Source organism: Homalodisca vitripennis, chromosome 1 (assembly GCF_021130785.1).
Source record: "Homalodisca vitripennis isolate AUS2020 chromosome 1, UT_GWSS_2.1, whole genome shotgun sequence".
In the NCBI taxonomy this organism is placed as follows: Eukaryota; Metazoa; Arthropoda; class Insecta; order Hemiptera; family Cicadellidae; genus Homalodisca; species Homalodisca vitripennis.
Genome location: NC_060207.1, coordinates 181,724,247 through 181,744,688, shown reverse-complemented (window position 1 = coordinate 181,744,688; position 20,442 = coordinate 181,724,247). Strand labels below are relative to the sequence as shown.

At 34.1% G+C, this 20,442-nt stretch overlaps 1 protein-coding gene across 1 annotated transcript in view; it reads right to left on the bottom strand.

Annotated features, from left to right (window-relative positions):
* Positions 1-20,442, bottom strand: part of LOC124354152 (dynein regulatory complex subunit 7-like) — a 57,273-nt gene that overhangs the window by 14,459 nt on the left and 22,372 nt on the right. The window contains exons 3-5 of the mRNA XM_046804407.1: positions 19,207-19,492; positions 4,161-4,355; positions 2,985-3,143 (exon numbers count right to left, since the gene is read on the bottom strand). Of these exons, the coding sequence (XP_046660363.1) occupies positions 2,985-3,143; positions 4,161-4,355; positions 19,207-19,492 (640 nt within the window). The remainder of the gene's footprint in view (positions 1-2,984; positions 3,144-4,160; positions 4,356-19,206; positions 19,493-20,442) is intronic.

The following is a 20,442-nucleotide window of genomic DNA, read 5'->3' as shown; positions in this document are numbered from 1 at the left end:
GATCAAAGTGTTTCTTCTTTGTCCTAAGTCTTGGGGTTTTGAATTTCGCTTCAACTTTCAGCTTTTCAGTAAACTATTTTGCTTTCACCAAACTAGATACAAATCCATTCTCACGAAAGTGGACTAAAAACTGTGGTGGTTTCTCAAGTTCCTACAGTATAGAATATTTCTATTATATCTACAGCACCTGCTCCATATCTGAATGGTTGGGACTGGGTAGTACGACCACCCAGCTGTGAATACCCCACAGTACAAAAAGATCAAAGTGTTTTCTTTGTTCCTAAGTAATTGGGGTTTTGAATTTCGCTTCAACTTTCAGCTTTTCAGTAACTATTTTGCTTTCACCAAACTAGATACAAATCCATTTTCACGAAAGTAGACTAAAAACTCTGAAATGGATTTCAACGCTTCTACAGCAGAAAGTTGATTGTAACATCTTACTTGCCAAGTTAATTTGAAAGAGGTCGTCATCAGGTCGACCACCAAGTTTAAGCTGTGGCTAAAAAAAGTCCTTTTTTTGTGTTCGATAACTCGTTTCTGTAACTCAGAATGTTCGCCCTTCATGTTAGCCCCATTGTCGTAGCCTTGGCCTCTACAATTTAGAATGTCAAGGCCATAGTTTTCTAAGGCCTCAAAACCTGTTTCAGTCATGCCATTCCCATTGGTGTCTGTGATCTCAACAAAGTAAATGAAAACTTTCAAATATTTCTTCTGTTTTGCCACTTTTTTCATGGTCATATCATAAAATTTTATTAAGTTGTTCTTTTCTACTCAAATCTAGAGTGCAGTCTATAAATAATGCAAAGTACTTTGCTTCTTTGACTCTGTTTAAAATAGACTCTCGTACTCTATTTCCCATTAAGAAAAGAAGCTCGTTTTGGATGATTTTCCCAAGGTACGAGACACATCTTCATTTTTCATTCATTAGAACTCTTGAAATGTGTTCTTTTATCACAAGATTGAACTTGGTTATGAGTGATATATCTAAGTAGTTTCCATTGTCTAGTTTATATAGTATGGGTCCCTCCAAAGGCAAGTTGGTGCTGCGCTAAAAATTTCATAATAGCAAAGAGTTGGGTGAGAACATTTTTCTATCTTTCCTTTTCTTGTGCAACAATCCTTTGACGTGAATGGATGATTGTCATTCCTTCAGTCAGTCTTTTTTCTGCTTCAACCCATTTCTCAAAACACTTCATGTAATTTTTCATGCTAAATAATATCTTACAAAAAATTCAAATTCTTTATTATATTATGATTCTTATGTACCATAATTGAAGGATTGAGATTGAAAACCAAGTACAAGGAGCATAATATAAAGTTTTTCAGGAGAGTCAATAACACTTTAAAACATTTTTTTTTAAATATCATTGACACTATTGTGAATAACAGCAAGTACAGTATATATGGAGGAAACACACTAGTACACAGTAGAAACATTTTGCTTAAATAAGGATTATAGACAATTGGAATTATGTGGATTTTATTTTCAATTTTAACACATCCCAAAAAACTCTCACAGGCAATAATTGGTTTTTATGAGAGAATTGAAAACATGCATGGACTAAATCACAAGTAAATGCAAGAATTATATTTTTGTTACTATGTTTTGTTGGAGAATTTGAACAGAATCTCCAAAATTAAATTATTTTACAATTCTCTCTTATACTAAAAAGCGATTGTCAATCATTCATCTTCAAGATGCTTAAAGGCATATATTTTTATCATGCTATTTCAGTCCTCTAAAACATTCTTTGTTTGAAGTTTATTTTTGACAATGGAAGGGTTGTGAAGGAAAACAGGATTTTTTCGTACATTTGCCATCGTTCAGTGGAACAAAAACTCAGTAATACTACATTTCGAGATCTGCAATCTGATCTCTTCTTCTTCAGGTAAATAACTAACCTACATATAATTACAAACTAGGTTGAAATAAAAAATCATACCAGAGCGTTGTGACACGCTCAAGTCAGGAATCACAATCACCATGTTGTGTGTCAACTTCACTAACTCTAAAACATGCACTCAGTAAAAAAATAAATACAATACTATTCATTAAAACTGAACTACAGAACACAGACGTATTGTGACCTGTATTCTGCAGTGTAGAAGATTAGGTGAATGCCCTCACCTGCTTAGAATAAAATATTTCATTTTCAAGAACTACAGGAATAAGTAAGTTTTGCTAGTATTCAAAACAGTTTCAATAGCAAAGCCTTTTTTTAATCTCATTTAAGCCTCAGCGTCAGCTATGACGGCTTAGAAGTACACTAGTTTTTATTGTCAAAGGACATTATTGGACCTCCCTGGATTTGAACCCATGATCTCTCGGTTAGAGAGCCAAGACTATAACCATTACGGAGTCTACGGAGGAGGACTAATAGCAAAGTCACAGACTTACACCAAGACTACAATGGCATGGTGTTCAGCTCTTCATCGGAAAAATTGAAAATGAAAACGAGATAAGGCTCACACTGTCATACGGCTTATTTTTAATCTTCAAAGAAAATAAGTAATGTTTCAGGCACACTTATTGGACAAAGCAATGATTATTTTGGCAAAACCTTTAGCAACTAATACACACCATCATCTTCTACAGTATTTAATTGAAGTGATGTAATTAAAAAGTAATTCTTACCTATTGTTATTATCAACCCTTGAACAGTTTGATTTTAAAGCAACTGTTTTGATATTGTTGTTTAAATAAACTCTTAAAAACACTGTTAAAACAATTATTTTCAACATAAAAACAGATACATTCTAAAAGCTCTGTTCTTATTGGAATTAGTTATTAATTTAAAACAGATATGAAGTATTTCAGTCACATCACCTTTTCTATGGTCTAGATTCTTTATTTACAGATACAATTAAATAACTGCAATTAGGAAATTGAAGGCAAGCATTTGAATGGAGAATAAATCAAACAAATATATACGAAAAAAATTAATCAGTTCTTGTCTTAATAATTAATACTTGTCATTAAATACCTCAATCCTCTTCCTCTCCTCCTCCTCCCACTGTAGTCGCTCCTCCTCCTCTTTATCCTTGACTCTCTGTTCCATCATCAGAATGAACTTGCTACGCAGATCTCTCGGCTCTCGCACTGTGTACTTTCCCGGGGGTGGGGGCTCCTCCACCACAACTTTCTAAAACCGTATAAACCAAAAGAATAGCAAAGAAACTTTTTAAATACGTAGCTGAAAATGCAGTATTTTTATAGGTTTTTTTACAATCTCCCTCCCTCTCTCTATGCTTACAATCCTAATGACATGACAAGAATAAAATAAATTCACAGTTCAGCTTGTGCACTCATGTTGGGTTTCTCTGAGGTGATTGGAAGCTGGAACTCCCCCAGTTGCTACACCTTTAAAGGGTTTTCATACAAGTTTTCTGTGAGAAAGAATTAGAAAGATGGAAAGAGAAAAGAGGCGTTCACAAGTTGTCTGTCACCCATACAAATTAACAGCTTTAATTATTCCTTATATTGGACACTGATTCATTTTAAAACTAACAACACTAGGCACACTTTGCTGCTTACCTTGGTTATGATTAATATGCATCCAAACATGTTTTAGTTTAGTTTTCTTTTTTTGTAAAGTGTATACGTTTTTAATATTTAAACAATGAAATACAAAAAAGTTTGAGAATTTCTCTGAATAACATATACAAATATCTGAAATACTCAAATTTGTTTGGATATGTATTAATTATATCCTTAAAATTATACATTCTACCATGATTCTGTAAGTAAAAATAAGACCGTAAAAGTGCACGAGATTCAACATTGTAGGGTTAAAATTAAGAGGGCTACTAGTACAGCTGACTCTCTCACCCTGAGAAGTTGGACAGGTTACCTGAAAACTGCAACTACTACAGCTCTGGTTGTTGTAATCTATTGCTTCTGCCTTGGATAACTTCAGTTTTCATTTCTCTAAGCATCTGAGACACGTGGCCTAAACTTTCCAGTGACTCTGTGCTCTAAGACAACTGACTTCTGTGTTAAGTGATTATGCACAAGAAAAAAAAAACAATATTTTGTAGCTTTGAAGTTGTATGGAAGAGAAAACACTCCCCCGTATCTCATATTCCTCCCACATTTTTTGGGGACAATTTCGACCGCTAATCGTTAACCTCAGTTCCACATCATCTAACGTGAAACCAACCTCGGATATGTCCGGGATATCGGGGCAGACAGTGCGAGTGAGGTTGTTCTGGCAGTAGTCCTTGGTAGCGTAGCCAGAGACCACGTAAGCATCGTAACCAGCAGCTATCAGGTAACTGGTCAGCAGGATGCTCATTTCGAAGCAGTGGCCAGCTTGTTGTTGTAACACAGTCTTGCCCGACACCACTTTTTCTGGCTGAACAACAAATAATGCACATGAGCTATACTCAACACATATTAATATTTGATCCTACCATGCACACGTTCAATAATATTATATTTACTTTATTAGCTCAACAAACCACATAATGCAGCTTCAGTTGTAGAGGAGGTTATAAAATAATATAAAATCTTATAAATTAAATTTGTAATGAAGCATTGCTTGGTTTCATTTACTTATGTTATTGGCACAAAAATAAACAAATCGATAGTTGAAGTTAAGATAATATTTTTAATATTTCTTTATAATTTGGTTAATTAATTTTAACACTGGCATAGCTACAATGTTAAGCTATTTCACTTTACATTCAACATCCATACATCCATACTCATATTAATTTAAATAATTCTTACAGTACATGACATACAAATTAATGTCTTATCAATGTAAGAAATACCACGCAAAACGTAAATCACTTAATAATGTTATAATTAACTAGCAGTTTCCCGCGGCGTCGCACGCAATTTCCTGTTGAAAAACAGTATACTATATTCACATATTCTTTTTCTATCACATTCTAAACACTCCTGAGATAATTAATAGCCGTTCCTTCGTGAGCCTCTTGGGTGAATTATGAAGATATGTACCATATTTCCTGTCTCTATCTTTCATGACGTTTGCTAGGTGTTGATAAGTTATTCGGTACAAATAATTTATATGGATGAATCTCGATAAACTAATTAGGTTACAAAGAATCAAATTCGGTCTGTTAAAATTAATTTTCTGTCTAAGATATTTCCAGTATTATTGTGGAGTTTGCCTTATGCTCCGGTCAAGAAAATGTATCAACGAAAACCAATTTCAATCATAAAGCGTCTTCTTTCGGCTCTTTTCATTTACCTTCCATCTAACCAAATTCAATTACCTTATGTGCAAACATTCACGGCTTTGTACAATGAGGTGGCTTTTATAACAGCGTTTAATAGTTTTTTTTTTCATTGCATTAGATAGTTTATTAATCATTGGAGCAATCTAAATTTAAAATTAGGTAATAACTTCTTCTATGCAATCTGCATTACACTACTGATCAAGCACTTTACAATAATAATTTTCTAAATTTTAAATGTAAACAAATATTTCTGCCTCTTTGATGAACTTCAGCTGAAAGTATTAACAGGTGTTAAATATCAGTTTACTTTGTATTACGGTACGTGTTAGCGCAGTCTGCTGGATCAAAGGTAAAACATTCCAAAATTACAACAACTACTTACAAATGAAAAATTAATTATAAAAACATTTTCCAGTGGACCAAATTGTGAATCTAAACCATTCTCGAATTCCATTGAAAACACACACAAAATTTTATCAAAATCGGTCCAGTCGTTTAGGAGGAGTTCAGTCACATACACACGAACACAAGAAATATATATATAATCCAAATCGTAATTTATATTTTAAATATGCTGAAACTTAGTTTGTAACTAGATAGGTTAACTTAATTTAATTAATGCTCATTAATATCAGTTAGTCATTGATACACTTGTTCCCTATTAGAATGCTCAAATCAGAATCATAAACACGCTTGTTGTTATGAATATTTAAGAATTGAACTAGACACTAAATTGCCGCCTTTGTAAAAAGTACTGATAACAGCGCTCGTAGCAGAGACGAGGAGAACTAATTGACCTAACCGCCAAGGGTAGCAAAACACAGAACTAATTCTCCTATTTTCCTGGTGGCAAATGGTAGAACTAATGCAATTCCTTTTGCGTTTTTCACTAGAGACAGGACATGCCACATCCATGTAACTTTGTTTCTAATAAAAAAGTAACTTAATCTAAAAATCCTTGTTTTTCCGTTTTTTATCCCTGAGACTTTTGATGTCGAAACATTATCATCAGTCAGATTTTATAAAGATATAAACAGTTGATCTCCTCTGCAGGATCGTCAATGATGTTAAAATAAGACACACTCACACACAACACAAATTTCAAAATTTCGTTCTTTAGAGCTTTGTTTCGATCAGATGTCAACATGTACACACAACACAGTTGCATTGCCACTGTACATTGCTTTCGACCACTTTCAGCTTCGGGACATTTGAGTGACCTATTCTCAATTTAGGGCGTAAGTTACTCCACAGAAGAGCACAGAATGGTCATAATTAATTGAGGTAGGCTTGTGACTATCCCAAACAAAGGTACGTACAATTAGTGCTACGGTCAGTCTCCTAATGTAGTTGTCACAATAGACCGTGACAAAACCATTTGCCTTTCCCGACAGGTGTTTTCTGGCCGTGCGTGGTCTGTTGCTCTGCCAAACCTGTTATGCACAGGCCAAACTGTAGCTCCATCGTCCCTCAATTAGTATAAATGTCAAGGAATGGAAATTACATCAAATCGATTCATTTATGACTCAGGGAAATGACAATTTTTAAATAAATACTATCAGGTAAGTTTTTACGTTTCTTTCCCAAGAATCTTTTTTATACATGAAGCCATAGCTCATTTACATGGTTAAGAATTTGTATCTTCTTCCATTTTTATTTGGGCCTGATTATAAAATTACCCAAATGTCATCGTTTCGACATCATAGACACCTGGACTACAAAATTTAGTGTAATGGAAAAGGTACTCTTATTGTCTCATCAGGTGTACAGTTCATAACAGAGTCAAGTCTGCTATAGCATCAGATTTCAGACGCTGCTCTAAGAGGAAGGTGAGCTAAACTACGCAGTACATTTTAAATTTTCCCAAGGACAAGAAAGAACGCCCGTTGCGGGGGTTAACCCTGGGAAGACTGTTGTGTTGCTGCATTCACTAGACTACGCCATTGGCCACACATGTAGTTATTCAATCAGAACCCTTTTTAACACGGGAAGCGAGTGCAAGTTTGCATTGTATGATCACACTATCTAATTTTGTTTGATTTTTTTTTTAAAGAAACATATACTTCCTGGACACTGTTTTGACTTTTATACGTGTTAGCCGTGAAGAGACTACACGTAGGACGATTGTAAAAACATATGAGACAAGTTGATTTAAAACAACGTAAAAATCTTGAAACACGGAAAAACGTCAGCCACCCAGATAATGGTTGGTATTAGCCAGAAAAAGCTATAATACAAATAAATACGCCAACTTTCATAGCAAACAAGTCGAAATTTTTTCATACCTCGCTCATTCTGCACCAAAATAAGCAAAAAGAACCGACACACGGTCCTTTTATGTGAAAAAGTCGGGCAGTGCGGACAAATCAGTGTACGTGAGCTCTCTCTACATTGTGGCTGACGAATAGTTTACCCGTTAGATACGTGCCTGACCTGATTACTTTTATACAAACAGATTTAAAAGTGACAATCTTTAGTAAGAAGCGTCGCTTTTTATCGGAATTTGAATTAAAGCCTAGCACATACCTGAATCACTGCAGGGTGGTTTTATCCTGATATATTTTAAATACGAGCTTGGGTGTGATAAATAATGTCTCACGTAACATTCGTCTCCAAAAGACCTTCATTTTTTTTTTTTTTTTTTTAATTTTCTTTTTCCAATTAATAGTTTACATTATGATACTGTATTCTGCTCTTGTTAACATAAATAATTACGACATTTTACGCATTTTTATCAAATCCCTCATGTACATCACAACAAAAGGGTGCACTTCGGTCAGAACAAATGTTATTTTACTACTAGGTACACATGTTCGTGAATAAGGAATCTTGTAAGTTTATTCGCACAGTGGACAGATTAGTGATTTTAAATTTACAACCGCGGGAACCGAGTTATTGAATGTGTTTGCCTACATCTTGCAACATAATTATAGGCTACACGTTATCCAGGTTTTACAGTCAGCGTTACAGATCATAGATAAAAAAACGCAATCCTCTTTCTGTTTCTTTATCTGTATCTTCAATTTGTAAACGATACCTTTTGTTCTCTAATATTCTGGACACTACATAGTCCAATATTTAGCCTAATGTAAATGGGACGTAATATTTTCTGACATTTTTATGTTTTAGCCTATATCTATGTTTTTATGTTAGGTTTACTGTCTAAAAATCCGCGGAAGCTTAAAGATTATAGCCTAAAATCATTTTTAGCCGAAAAATTCTTAAACAGTTTATTTTACTTTACATCGGAATACAGTGAAACTTCGCACTTCGTATAAAACAACAACTATATATTTTGTATTATATATATACCAATTCCATATGTCTAAATCGATTTTCAACTTGCGTAGGACCGTTATCATGTCCCATAATGTTGTAAATTTTATTTTCTAAAATGTAGTTTTACTAGTTGAAAAATTGAAAGGCAAAACTCCTAAGCCTGCATTTACATGACATAAATTATTATTTAGAATAAGGAACAGCGGAAATAATACCTTTCATCACTAGTATCGAAAATGGTCTTTTCCTGTACGCGATTGAGTTTTCCTTGCGAGGCGACAACCAAAGAGGAAAGGATAATATGATTTCGGACGTTTGCAATAGTGCAGACTTGTTACAAAAAAGTTCAGGGTGTTTCAAAAAGGACTTTACAACTTTTAAAGTTCACATAAGTTTATTCAAATAAGGTACGGTTCTGGTATTAGAGTATAAAACTTCGTTTCGAGGATTGAAATCTATCCTCTTCTTCAGGCGTAAAAAAGATCCTAAGACTTGAAAATCCTAAAAAAATGTGACAGCGAACTGTCACTTAAAGTTAAAATAATTAATAAGTGATACCTGACGAAGTGCGAAGTCCAGACTTGAGAGAATGAACCCAAACGATGACACTGCACAGGGGCCAAGAGCACACCCGAACTAACGAAACAACAACGATGACAAACGCCACAAAATCGTATTATCCTTTCAAGCGTTCCATCGTCAATAAGAAATTTAAACGAACAAGGAAATTAGACCAAAGACCAAAAAAACACTTATGCACGAGTTACGAACGTTACTTCTAGTCACACCGTAAATAAGTTATTCAACAAGTATAATTGATAATTATTGATACACCAGCGACCGTTTTGTATTTGCCCTCATAAGTAGGCTTGCCATAATTTTTCACCGGCCAACCGGGACGCCTCTGTTCGAAATGCGTGGGGGGGATAAATATGAAGTCAAATTAACAATAAAAACCAAAAAACTTTGTGTATAATTGTATGAATTTAATTTCATTTCTAAATAGTATAAAAGTAATTATATCTTATCATAAGTATATATAAGTTCTGATTTTTCTCCAAGTATCATTAGCTAAGTAAGTATAGTAAGTAGCATAGTAAGTATTATTAGCTTTCGCCTCGTTACTAAAAAAACTATTTTATAATTGCAATGAAACATCTTCGTCAGCCATTTTATCAGAAATGACCAGTAACATTTATGAATTGACATATATTACACATTATTTACACAGTTTTTACTTATAATAAAACCAGCTGATTCCGAGTAGGCCTATAAATAGTCCAAGGAGCTCTTATCAGTTTCTCACCCGCAAACATTTATAGACTTTTCTGCGAATCCCAGCAAACCGGAAACTATCCCACTAGCACATCCTGTATCAAGGAGTCGTTATCAGCGGATAGCTTATCTAGATGAAGTCTTAATAACTAGGTCTCCCACGCTCTGTTTATTTTTAATTCAATATTACTTTCACATACATACGTGAGTATTTAAATATTTGTATACTGCTGTAGTTAAATATTTATAATCATCATAAATTATTTATCGACAATATTTCCTATTGCTGTTGATATTGTATCAATATATCGAACATAATGATACTCAGTAAAATCAGTTAAACACAGAAATTACTTATAGATACACATAATATATTACTTTCTTTGTTTCTCCCCTATCGTTTCTAATCCTAGAACTTTTTTAATTCTGTCACATTATTCTTCCTATTCTCTCATGTGAATCAAATTCTGTCAATACAGTACATATGAATTTACCACCTTTATATATCAATAATCACGTATGGACTTTTAAATAATAAAACATGCCTTTATTTTCTTTGCGTACTTTTGCGTATAAAGATATATTCTAATTAAAACTTTATCGCCTACTTTATTTTTATTTTTTGCAAACTAAGTTTTATGTTATACCCCTTCGCTATCATTTAATCTCTATATGAAAAATTCAACAAATCATAAAGAAAATATTTGCTACGGTCTCCGACCATAATTAATTTCAAATGGGTTTTCTTCTATGGTTAGTATCATACGCTGAATGATATAATCTTCAATAAACTCTATATATCAATTCCATGTAAATGATAGAACGGCACAATCAGCATATCTCATTGATTTATTTATTAGTTAGTTGTACAGTATTACTTTGTGGATGAAATACGGAGCTATGTAGGCTATTGTTTATCTTTCATGTTTTCTTAATGTATTCTACCATGATTTTCAAGTAAACAGTGTTCCATGATTACTTAAAATGCATTTCACTTAACAAATTTAGATACAAATTCATTTAAAATTTTAGTAAAAATTGTTGCTAGTAAGTTTTTACGCATAACACAACTAAACTCGTATTTTGAATACAGGCCTAAATCAATGAGAAAAAATATATTTCACTCCCTTCTTCCGCTTGATAATTCTTCTATTAAATCAACACAGATTGTCTTACTCTATCCGGTATAATCGGTTGTTGACATCCCACTGCCATTATATGTTTACCTCTGGCATAACCACGTTTAAAAACTATGCAAATAGTTTAATAGCCTTTTGATTGTACGTTTAATAAAACATGTAACAAACCTTGACAATGAACATTTGTTGTGAAACAAATGCCTAAAACACTCTGAAACCACTTTGAAACTTGCAATATGTTTAAATTTTCACTTCTAGTCGCTATGAAGCAATCTGGACGTGAAGGTCGCGTGTGCAGTATACGCTGTGCGAAGAACCTCGTAAATAGACGGTTTTCGACGCGTCCTCTGTTGGAAGCTAGAAGTAAAGAAGAATAATGTAGTGTTAAAGATATATTAATACTAGATTTGCAAACAGATGACTAAGACTCGTTGACAGGGGAAAACTAATAGCAGTTTTAAGAATGTTGAGTATTTGATTCTGTTTATTAGAGGATAAATTTAAAAGAAAACACTATGCAAGGATGCAATGAATAATATTAAACTGAATCAGAGTGCTGAACAAATACCTCTCGACTTCCAGTTCCAAGTGTTTTTGCAAAAATTATATAAAATATATGTGAAGGTAGGTATGTATGAAGAATTTAATTTTGTGTTATGTAAACTGTCTCTCTGTGTTTGTATAAGTAAACATATTCTCTTGGAATTTCACAAGTCTTACACTGGTGTTTTTCTAAAAGGGTCAAAAGAATTGTCCAGCAAGAGATTAAGTTGAGTACGAATAACATTTTTGTATTTGATCCGTTGCGTTCCAGTTATTCAGAAGACCTATTGCTTTTGGAACCTTTGAGGAACAGCTTAAATAGTGCTTACATGCTGCTTGTTCCACAATGTTATGAGCTTTGACATTGGAGATTCGTACAACCAACAAGGGACTTGTGATGATGAGGATTTAGGAATCAGTGATTTCTGGATCATGGAGTGTAGAATGACTTCCAAGGGACAAATATTTAAGAACCAAGTAAGTAGCCAGAAAACCGAGTACAGAAGCAATTTTCCGAATACTTTGATGTAATAAACCAAATCAAATCTTGCTATTAAATAATTAATTATAATTTTTAAGGTTTTAGCTAACACAGTAAAAGTAACGTATTATGGAGTGAGTTGGCCTGTAGACCACATGGCACAGCCTCCACACCATCAGAAGGAAATATACCCTCCATCCATGGTTGCTTGCTACTGGTTTGTTTTTATCCTTAAAAATATAAGAAACTTAAAATAATCCCATTTTTCACAATATTTTCAGCCCCTCTCGGAATTTACAATCTTATTGCATTTGCAATTTAAATGGAAAATCAATTTCCGCATTTTCTTCTCACTTCCACCATAATCAAGATTTAAATGCTCGTCCTATTCAAGCCAAGGGATGTGTCGTTTATTTCTGTTTTTAAATTCCTCACAAAAGTGTCCTTTACTTGTATTGCTCAATTAACTAAAAGGACATCTGCCTGACAACTTTCCATTTATCACATATGCTGTAAAAACCAGTTAACCTCAGCACATTTTAGGTTATGCAATTTTTTACTTGATGGCAAACGGAGACACACTGACCTGTTGTTGACAAGGTACTTTGTGTAACTCGATTTTCAACATGTTTAATGATCAAAAGTTCATAAAAAATCGAATTCCTTTGATCTTTACCGACTCGAGCTGGGAAGGCTGCAACTTGAAAAACACAATTTTTGGTTGTACATTACTTTTACACGCTTGTTGTATAACTTGTTATATTGCATGTTTAAACTTTTTGTGCAACTCTGTTGTAAAACAAGTTGCATAGTGCAAACGAGGTTTAACTCACACAGCTTTAATAAATTGATCCCTTATGATCCTCTTCATTCCAGGGAACACACACAATTTATTTAGTATCAAAAATATAAAATGAAAATAATGATAATAGTATTATCTGGTCCCATATGTTCATGCTTATGATATGTACAACTAGCAGTTACCCGCGGCTTCGCACGCAATTTCACAGCTTTTTCACTTGTATGGTCACTTCTGGTTCAAGTGAACTTTATTTCCGACGACAATGTTGAGTTTGATCAAGAAAATAAGTTGACACTTGTATATTTATAATCATTTTAATTTACGCTAGTCCAATTATTTTTTGTTCCATAGCTGATTTTACCTCTTTCCCGACAAACAAAATATACGTACATACCTAGGTCTGAGAAGCCTACTTTTGTCAAAAGACAACTTAGATAGGTTTCATAACAGTCTTTAATTGTATAGTATAAGTCATATTACATTGTGTCTTATATGTGCACTGCTAGCAGTTATCCGCTGTTTTTAAGCAATTTAGTAGGCGTTGCACGTACTGCTAGTTCAAATAAATTATATTTCCGACTCCAATTTTGAGTTTGCCTTGTTGCCAAAATCAATAAAATACGTCAAAAATTTTACAGTTATGGCCACTGTAATTTTCTTCGTTCTTAGTATGTTTTGTTCTATGGTTGGTTTTGTTTTGATTTCTGATCAAGAAAATATACATCACAGATCAGAGAAGCTTACTTCTGTCAAAAAAGAACTAAGAAGGGTTTTGTCAGTCTTTAAATTTATAGTAAAAGTTTTTAAATATTATAGAACATATAGAGCTGGAATTGGTACATTAGTTCAAAATAACAGTCCAGCAAAATTTCATCTTGTCAACTGCTTTACAGAGAGGAGACTTCGGAGTCAAAGCCTGACCTTATGTGTTAGGACAGTTTCTAAGGTAGGTTAGCACTTACATAATCGCTGAAATCTAAATCGGCGTTAAAACATATGGTTACTGAAAATGTACAAACTATAAATGTAAACAAATTGAAAATAATAAACAATGTTTACACAGAACAGTTGATTCATTTTACAGGCTCATTCAATTAATATTACACAATTGTAGAAATCAGGATGGGATTTTTCGTTTCTTTAAAGATCAGTGGGGCATGGCCCGGAGGGATTTTTGAAATAAGAATAGGCCTGTATTCATTCCAGGAACCGCAAGAATGTCCATGTAAAATTTTAGTACAATCGGTTAAGTAGTTTTCACGTGAAAGCGTAACAAACAAACTTACATTCACATTTATGATACAGTATTAGTTAGTAGGGATCTACAAGTTCTCTCACCAAACCTAGCTGTGTACATATACTCCAATTATTATCCTCGTTTATTGACTTTCTTTTGAACAATTTACCATTATAAACTATAAATAATTTATTTAATTTATCATGTTCTGCGTTTATTTATTTTTTAACCACGTATTACTAGTCCAAAAATTCATCCATCTCTTATTTTGTACTTCAGTTCTTAAATAACTTACACGTATCATAGTCCGAAATCCTAATTCAATCCAAGTTTAATTCTGAAAGTAAATCCAATCCTAAAAACTTATACTTTGTGTTCCATTTTTGTATCATACAACGATGGTAAATGTCCGAAAATCTACCATTCATTTAGAATAAAATGAAAGCCTAAACTGCTTTTGACTCTTAAGTATATGTCCATATAACTGCAGATATATACGATTAGGACAGCATTAGACAGGAAACAATTGTCAGAAATCTCAGAAAGTTACACCGCTATTGCGTTGAATTAATCCGATATAGCGATTGATACTTGAGTATTCTTATCAATCAAGCATTTATCGTTTTAAAGTATTTTATTTTTTGTACTTTTCCACGTATGTGAAGTATTTTTTTACATTTATCGAAAACAATTACTTGGCCACTGGTCGTTAAGCTAGATTTTGCTTCAACCCGTTTTGAAACTCTTATGCATAGAATGTTATATTGAAATTCAATATTGTAGTCACAAGCGTTATTGTGATATAACGATAAGTTGACGGTTACAAATCGCCACAGTCTACTCTCTATGCGGCAGCGACGCGGTGTATTGAGGGAGAGAGGGCACAGAGAGGTCGATACTGATAGTTTCTTTAGAATGATGTAAAATTGTACTTTTTATATGTAGTGTATTCACTTTAGTTTACATTGTGACAAGCATAACCTTAGGTAAACATATGACTCGTCAGTTTATGTTATATATAAATTATGCTAATCTTCATTCAAATTAAAATTAACAAATATAATATAAAATATAAAATCACAAATCCATGCAATGAAAAAATCTAAATAAATTACGTATAATAAAAAAAAACTCGTAAACACTGTAATACGCCCGGGCAGTGAGATGCTGCTTTAGGGCACTTCTGAATTAGCTAATAGATTCTTCCAACTTTAAATAAACAGGAAGTTTGTTAAACATAGATTTTATCTGAGCGGTGAGTAAAATGCTCCCCGCTTATACAATGTTAGATAGTGTATAGGATAGTACAAGTTGGCATGTCTTAGCCCGTAATAGCGAGTGGCATGGTTGTTAATAATAGTACTACCAAAGCATGTATTTGACATGATTAGTGTACTAATGTATTTTACCTTTAAAATGATAGCAATTCGTAAATATAACTTAGTATTTATTCGTAACCAAAATTAGTAACTTGGCATTTTGCCTATTTTAAGAAAAAGTGGGAATGATCCGGAAAATGTAAGTATTTAAAAATGCTGAAATTAGGTTGCTTGTTCCTAAAATTGTAGAAAAATCTACATAGCTTATTCATGATTTTATCGAATTAATTAAAGCTCAGCAATATTTTGTTTATTAAATTTCTTTGCAATACGATCGGCTTAACAAGTTTCTTACGATCACATGACAAATGAATTCAATCAAAAGTAATCAGTAGTCCGCAAGGCTACATTCAATCGTGCAAGCAAGTTTAAGAGAAATATTAGTAAAATTAATATTAAATCCCGTTGTAAAACCTTTGGCAGTTATTGTAGGTTATTTAAAGCAGGCTTGTAGTCCATAAGACATAAAGAGGTTTAAACACAGAGTGTACACGAGTGTATCAATATTAAAGCCACCAGTGACAACTAGGCTACATGCTTCAATTTTGTGATGGGTGACACGATTTATAAGGCTTTCAAATTGGCCTTAGAGTTATACATTCTTGCTTTCTGGACTACACCCCAAACACGTTTCTACATGTTTTACTCAAATTTTACTTGTTTTTCCCAATCAAGAACCAGATTGCATGTAGTCTCTAATCCAGTGCGAGTTGACTGTAAAGTCTGTACTGAACACGAATGTGGATTTCTGCCACTACAGAAAGTGGCATAACTTATATAAACGTTATATTATACACAATGCGATATGTGCTTGATTGTTAATCAACAAGATTTAAGATATAACTAAGTAGATATAAACAAGTGAATTATTACAGAAGAGTTAAACATAAAACTAAGGAATAACGTAACAAAATCATTTCTTGCTAAATTTGTTATATCTATTAAAAACAAAACCGCTCCCGGTCGAGTTCAAAGTATAGCCTTCCGATCCAACTTGGTTTTACTATGAAAGTGAATAAAGATGAAGCTAAATCGTTAAAAAAGCTTAAGGATTTCGTCTTTCTCCCAATGCCACATGTATATCCTACTCCCTAGTAAACTCTCCTGATACAGAAACGTCATTCAGAAACGCAAGAGAACTCAGCAAAATCTCGTTTGCAGGGAGAGTTTTAAGACGATAAAAACATTAACGGCTGTCTCGTTTAATACAGTTTTCAATACAAAACACGATATAACTTACTAAGTATATTGGTATACAAAAGTATAGAGGGCCATGGGTTCTAATATGGAAACATTGTTTCCGAATGTTAACACGTGTTACGCCGTACACCATTTAATGGGTATTTAAAATTTCAACATTCTGATGAAAACGGATTTTAACAATTTTAACACATTTCAAAATAGAGTTCATAAATATAAATAGTACGAACACTTCCAGACCCGTTTCTTTGTATCTTTCTTTTAGTTTATGATGAAAACAAGGTCAGAGTAAGCCTTTCCATGTGTCGAGTAACAGACTTCGCTAAGGTTGAATGGACATTTTCAAGCCTAACATATTTCATTCTCGAGATGTCCTGCGATTAAATAAACATACAGGCATTGTATCGAAAAGGAAGTTTACACCGCCAAGGTCAGCGTACTAAGTGATAACGTTCGGGTACGCTTTAAAACACCGAGTTGCATAACGTTTAGTATTATTGAAAACAATATGCCAGTTCAAAACATAAAAGGTCATAACGTCAAGATTTAGTTTATTTTAAAATGGAGCAAAGGCGTTTTCACACATCCCAGTTTCAAATCGTAAATATGCAGCTTTTTCAAAAAATAAAGTTTAAAAACGTCAAGTATATTCTGTTCATCGTAAGCATTATTTCACTCTATCCGAATTAGAATTTACCACAACAAATAATATATTTTACAATGTGATTGCGATAATGTATAACTCGCCAGTAATAACAGAAATACAATTAAAAAAATGAAGATAATAAAATCAATCAAAGTGTATTTTTTTAACAATAGTCTAACTGTATTTGCACAATATTACATGTAATCCAAATAATAAAATCCGTTATTAAAATTAACTTTTGCTGTTCAGATCCTTTGTTATCGTAGGCTAAAACAACTGTATAGTGAAATACTCCACAATTCTGTGACGGATTGTATTTGATATTGTGAAATTTGGCGTTTTAATTAACCTTTGCAGTTTCTATCTCTTTTGCTGATCTTGGCTAAAGCAACTATTGAGTGAAAACGCCTACAATATGCGCGACGCATGCTCCACAACTCTCTGGAGCGGATTGTATTTGCCATTGTGAATTTTGGCGTTTTAATTAACCTTTACAGTTTCTATCTCTTTTGTTGATCTTGGCTAAAACCACTGTTGAGTGAAAACGCCTACAATATGCGCAACGCATGCTCCACAACTCTCTGGAGCGGATTGTATTTGCCATTGTGAATTTTGGCGTTTTAATTAACCTTTACAGTTTCTATCTCTTTTGTTGATCTTGGCTAAAACCACTGTTGAGTGAAAACGCCTACAATATGCGCGACGCATGCTCCGTAACGGACTGCACTTGACATTGTGAAACTCTGTGTTTTATACTCATCTTAAAAATTCAAACTAGTGATTATTATTAACTGACTACTTTCAAAGATTTCCATTTACAATTGTACCTCAAATAGCCAGTGCAGGCGGCGATAACAACGTGTCATGAACATGGAACTCATAAATAATAAATGTTTAATTATGTTATCAAATCCTACATTCCATGGTAACCGTGATAAATACTGATATTTAAAATCCTTCACTCATCCTTGGGACTAATGTCTACTACACTCATCTTCGAATCACAGCTATTCGAATGAATGCCAGTCTTCCAATAATTGTGTGCCACGAACTCTCATGTACAGTAAATTGCATTTGCGCCGTTTTCAGGTAAGTTGTAAATGACTTTAGCACTGGGACACTCTCAATCGAAATTAGCAATCTGTTGACAAATTCCTGCCTGTGAAGGCACCGTCCTGTGTCTTCCAGTTCAGCAGTTCTCTATGCTTCTAGTTGCATAAGAGTGCATGTCATTACACTCCCCCTCCGGATAACTTCACACTTCAACTTGAAAAATGTACCTTTCTCTTAAGTATGGAGTCAGGGTAGTGTCAACAGTTTCAACGCGTTGAATGCTGACCTGCTCGACTGGCTGACTCTGTTGCCAGTCTGCGATAGTTCGATATTTTAAGAATGAAGAATAGTTTTTAGTCTAGCCAAATTAGAAGGATGATTCAAACAGTTTAGCAAATGTGTATATTTGTAATGCTAACTACCTATGTAGCGTAGTATATACTGTACATGCCAAGTGAGTGCGGACTGTACATGCTGCGTTATTTGCTACAAGAACACATATTTATCTAACGGCACCATTCTCACTGATGATTGTAATTTTTAATCGGAGAAGTTAGCTTTTAATGATTTATCCGTTATAATGTGATGTAAATGCACTGAACAAATGAGATCGGGATGCTTTACTGAATATTTACATAATTGCATAGCCGTAAAGTGTGGCTATTGATCAATCTAAGGAATCAGCCAATCAATTTAACAACACCAATGTCATAACAGGCCTAATTAATACGCTTATCCTCATCGCTTCCTCGTTGTGTTGGATGTTTAATACGACTGCATTGTTAGTAGGCCTAATGTGGAGGATATGATAGGACTTAGCGAGAAGTATTGTACTTGTCAACGTGACTACTATACAGTAGGCCAGGTCATTATTAGCACTGCCCAGGGTTATTCTGGACATGGACAAGAACACTCGCGACCACTAATCGGCCTACTTAGCGGACCTGTGTAAGGGGTGAGTGACCCAGGGCAGGCAGACGGGTGCGCGACGCGGCGACAGCGATATCAGGCTGGCAGCGACGCGGAAGGCGACGACAATGGTGATGGTGAAATGGAAAAACCAGGTAGATGGATTATTACGGACAAGACGTCCGAGCTGAGACAAGAGGGCCAGGGTTCGCCGAAGTGGCGCGGAGCGGGCAGTGGTGAGGGTAGAATACCGCGACATGGACACGCACTGGCGCTGTCCGGCCCGGCATTTCCGCCCTCGCTCGCGGTTAGCGGGGCCCTTACAAGTCGATATTCGCTCGCTTCCACAACACTCGCTTCGTTCAGATTTCAACTTGTCCACAAACCATAATAGTCCTGCTCGATGTTCGTAAAGAAGCAAGGACTTATAGGGTTAACCTGTAAGCTTACTCACAGTGTATCATTTAATGACAGATTTCTTAAACCTGTATTCTTTTTCTCTTCCCCCCCCAATCAAGTAACACATTTTAACGATTACAAGGCACGTTCCATGAATGTTATCGTACAGATAAGATACATCCTTCCTATTATAGATATCGTCAATAGATATTAACTAAGTAGTCTCCTTGTATGGAATGGTAACACAGCAATTTATGTTCATTATTTTGCCTAACTCGATAGGTGTATAGGGTTTTCAAAAAACAAATAGTTAACTTTTTATATTTCTCCAACTAAATCAATTGTTGTACTACGTTACAAAGATAAATACTTATTATGATATTTGAATAACCCCAACCTGAAATAATTGTTTAACTGCCTTCTCCAGATACCAAGTTATAATTAATTACTGTCACTTCCTTCTCACAACAAGACTCATTCGTGTTAGATTGATCAGTTCGAATATAGCACATACGATTAGCGTTATATAATTAAAAGTGTTGACTCATTACCATACTAGTGGGATTTAATCTGGTAAATAATGTGGCATTGATTTTGTTTAATTTATTGATGGTGAATGGATGACTGGAAAGGATAATAGGATACAAACGTTTACCATCGTTATGAGTTACAACACAGAAAGACGACGTTTCGAGAACTGATATCTGCTCTCCTCTTCAAGTGACAAATATTTAAATATAAGGTTAAAAATGTGTAATTCAAACACATGGCAATGGACACTCGAAAGTGAGACAGCACTAAAAATGTAATTTTGCCTTCTATTAAGAATTGAAACCTGAAGAAGAATTTAGATATCAGATCTCGAAACGTGTTGAATACTACGAATTCATCA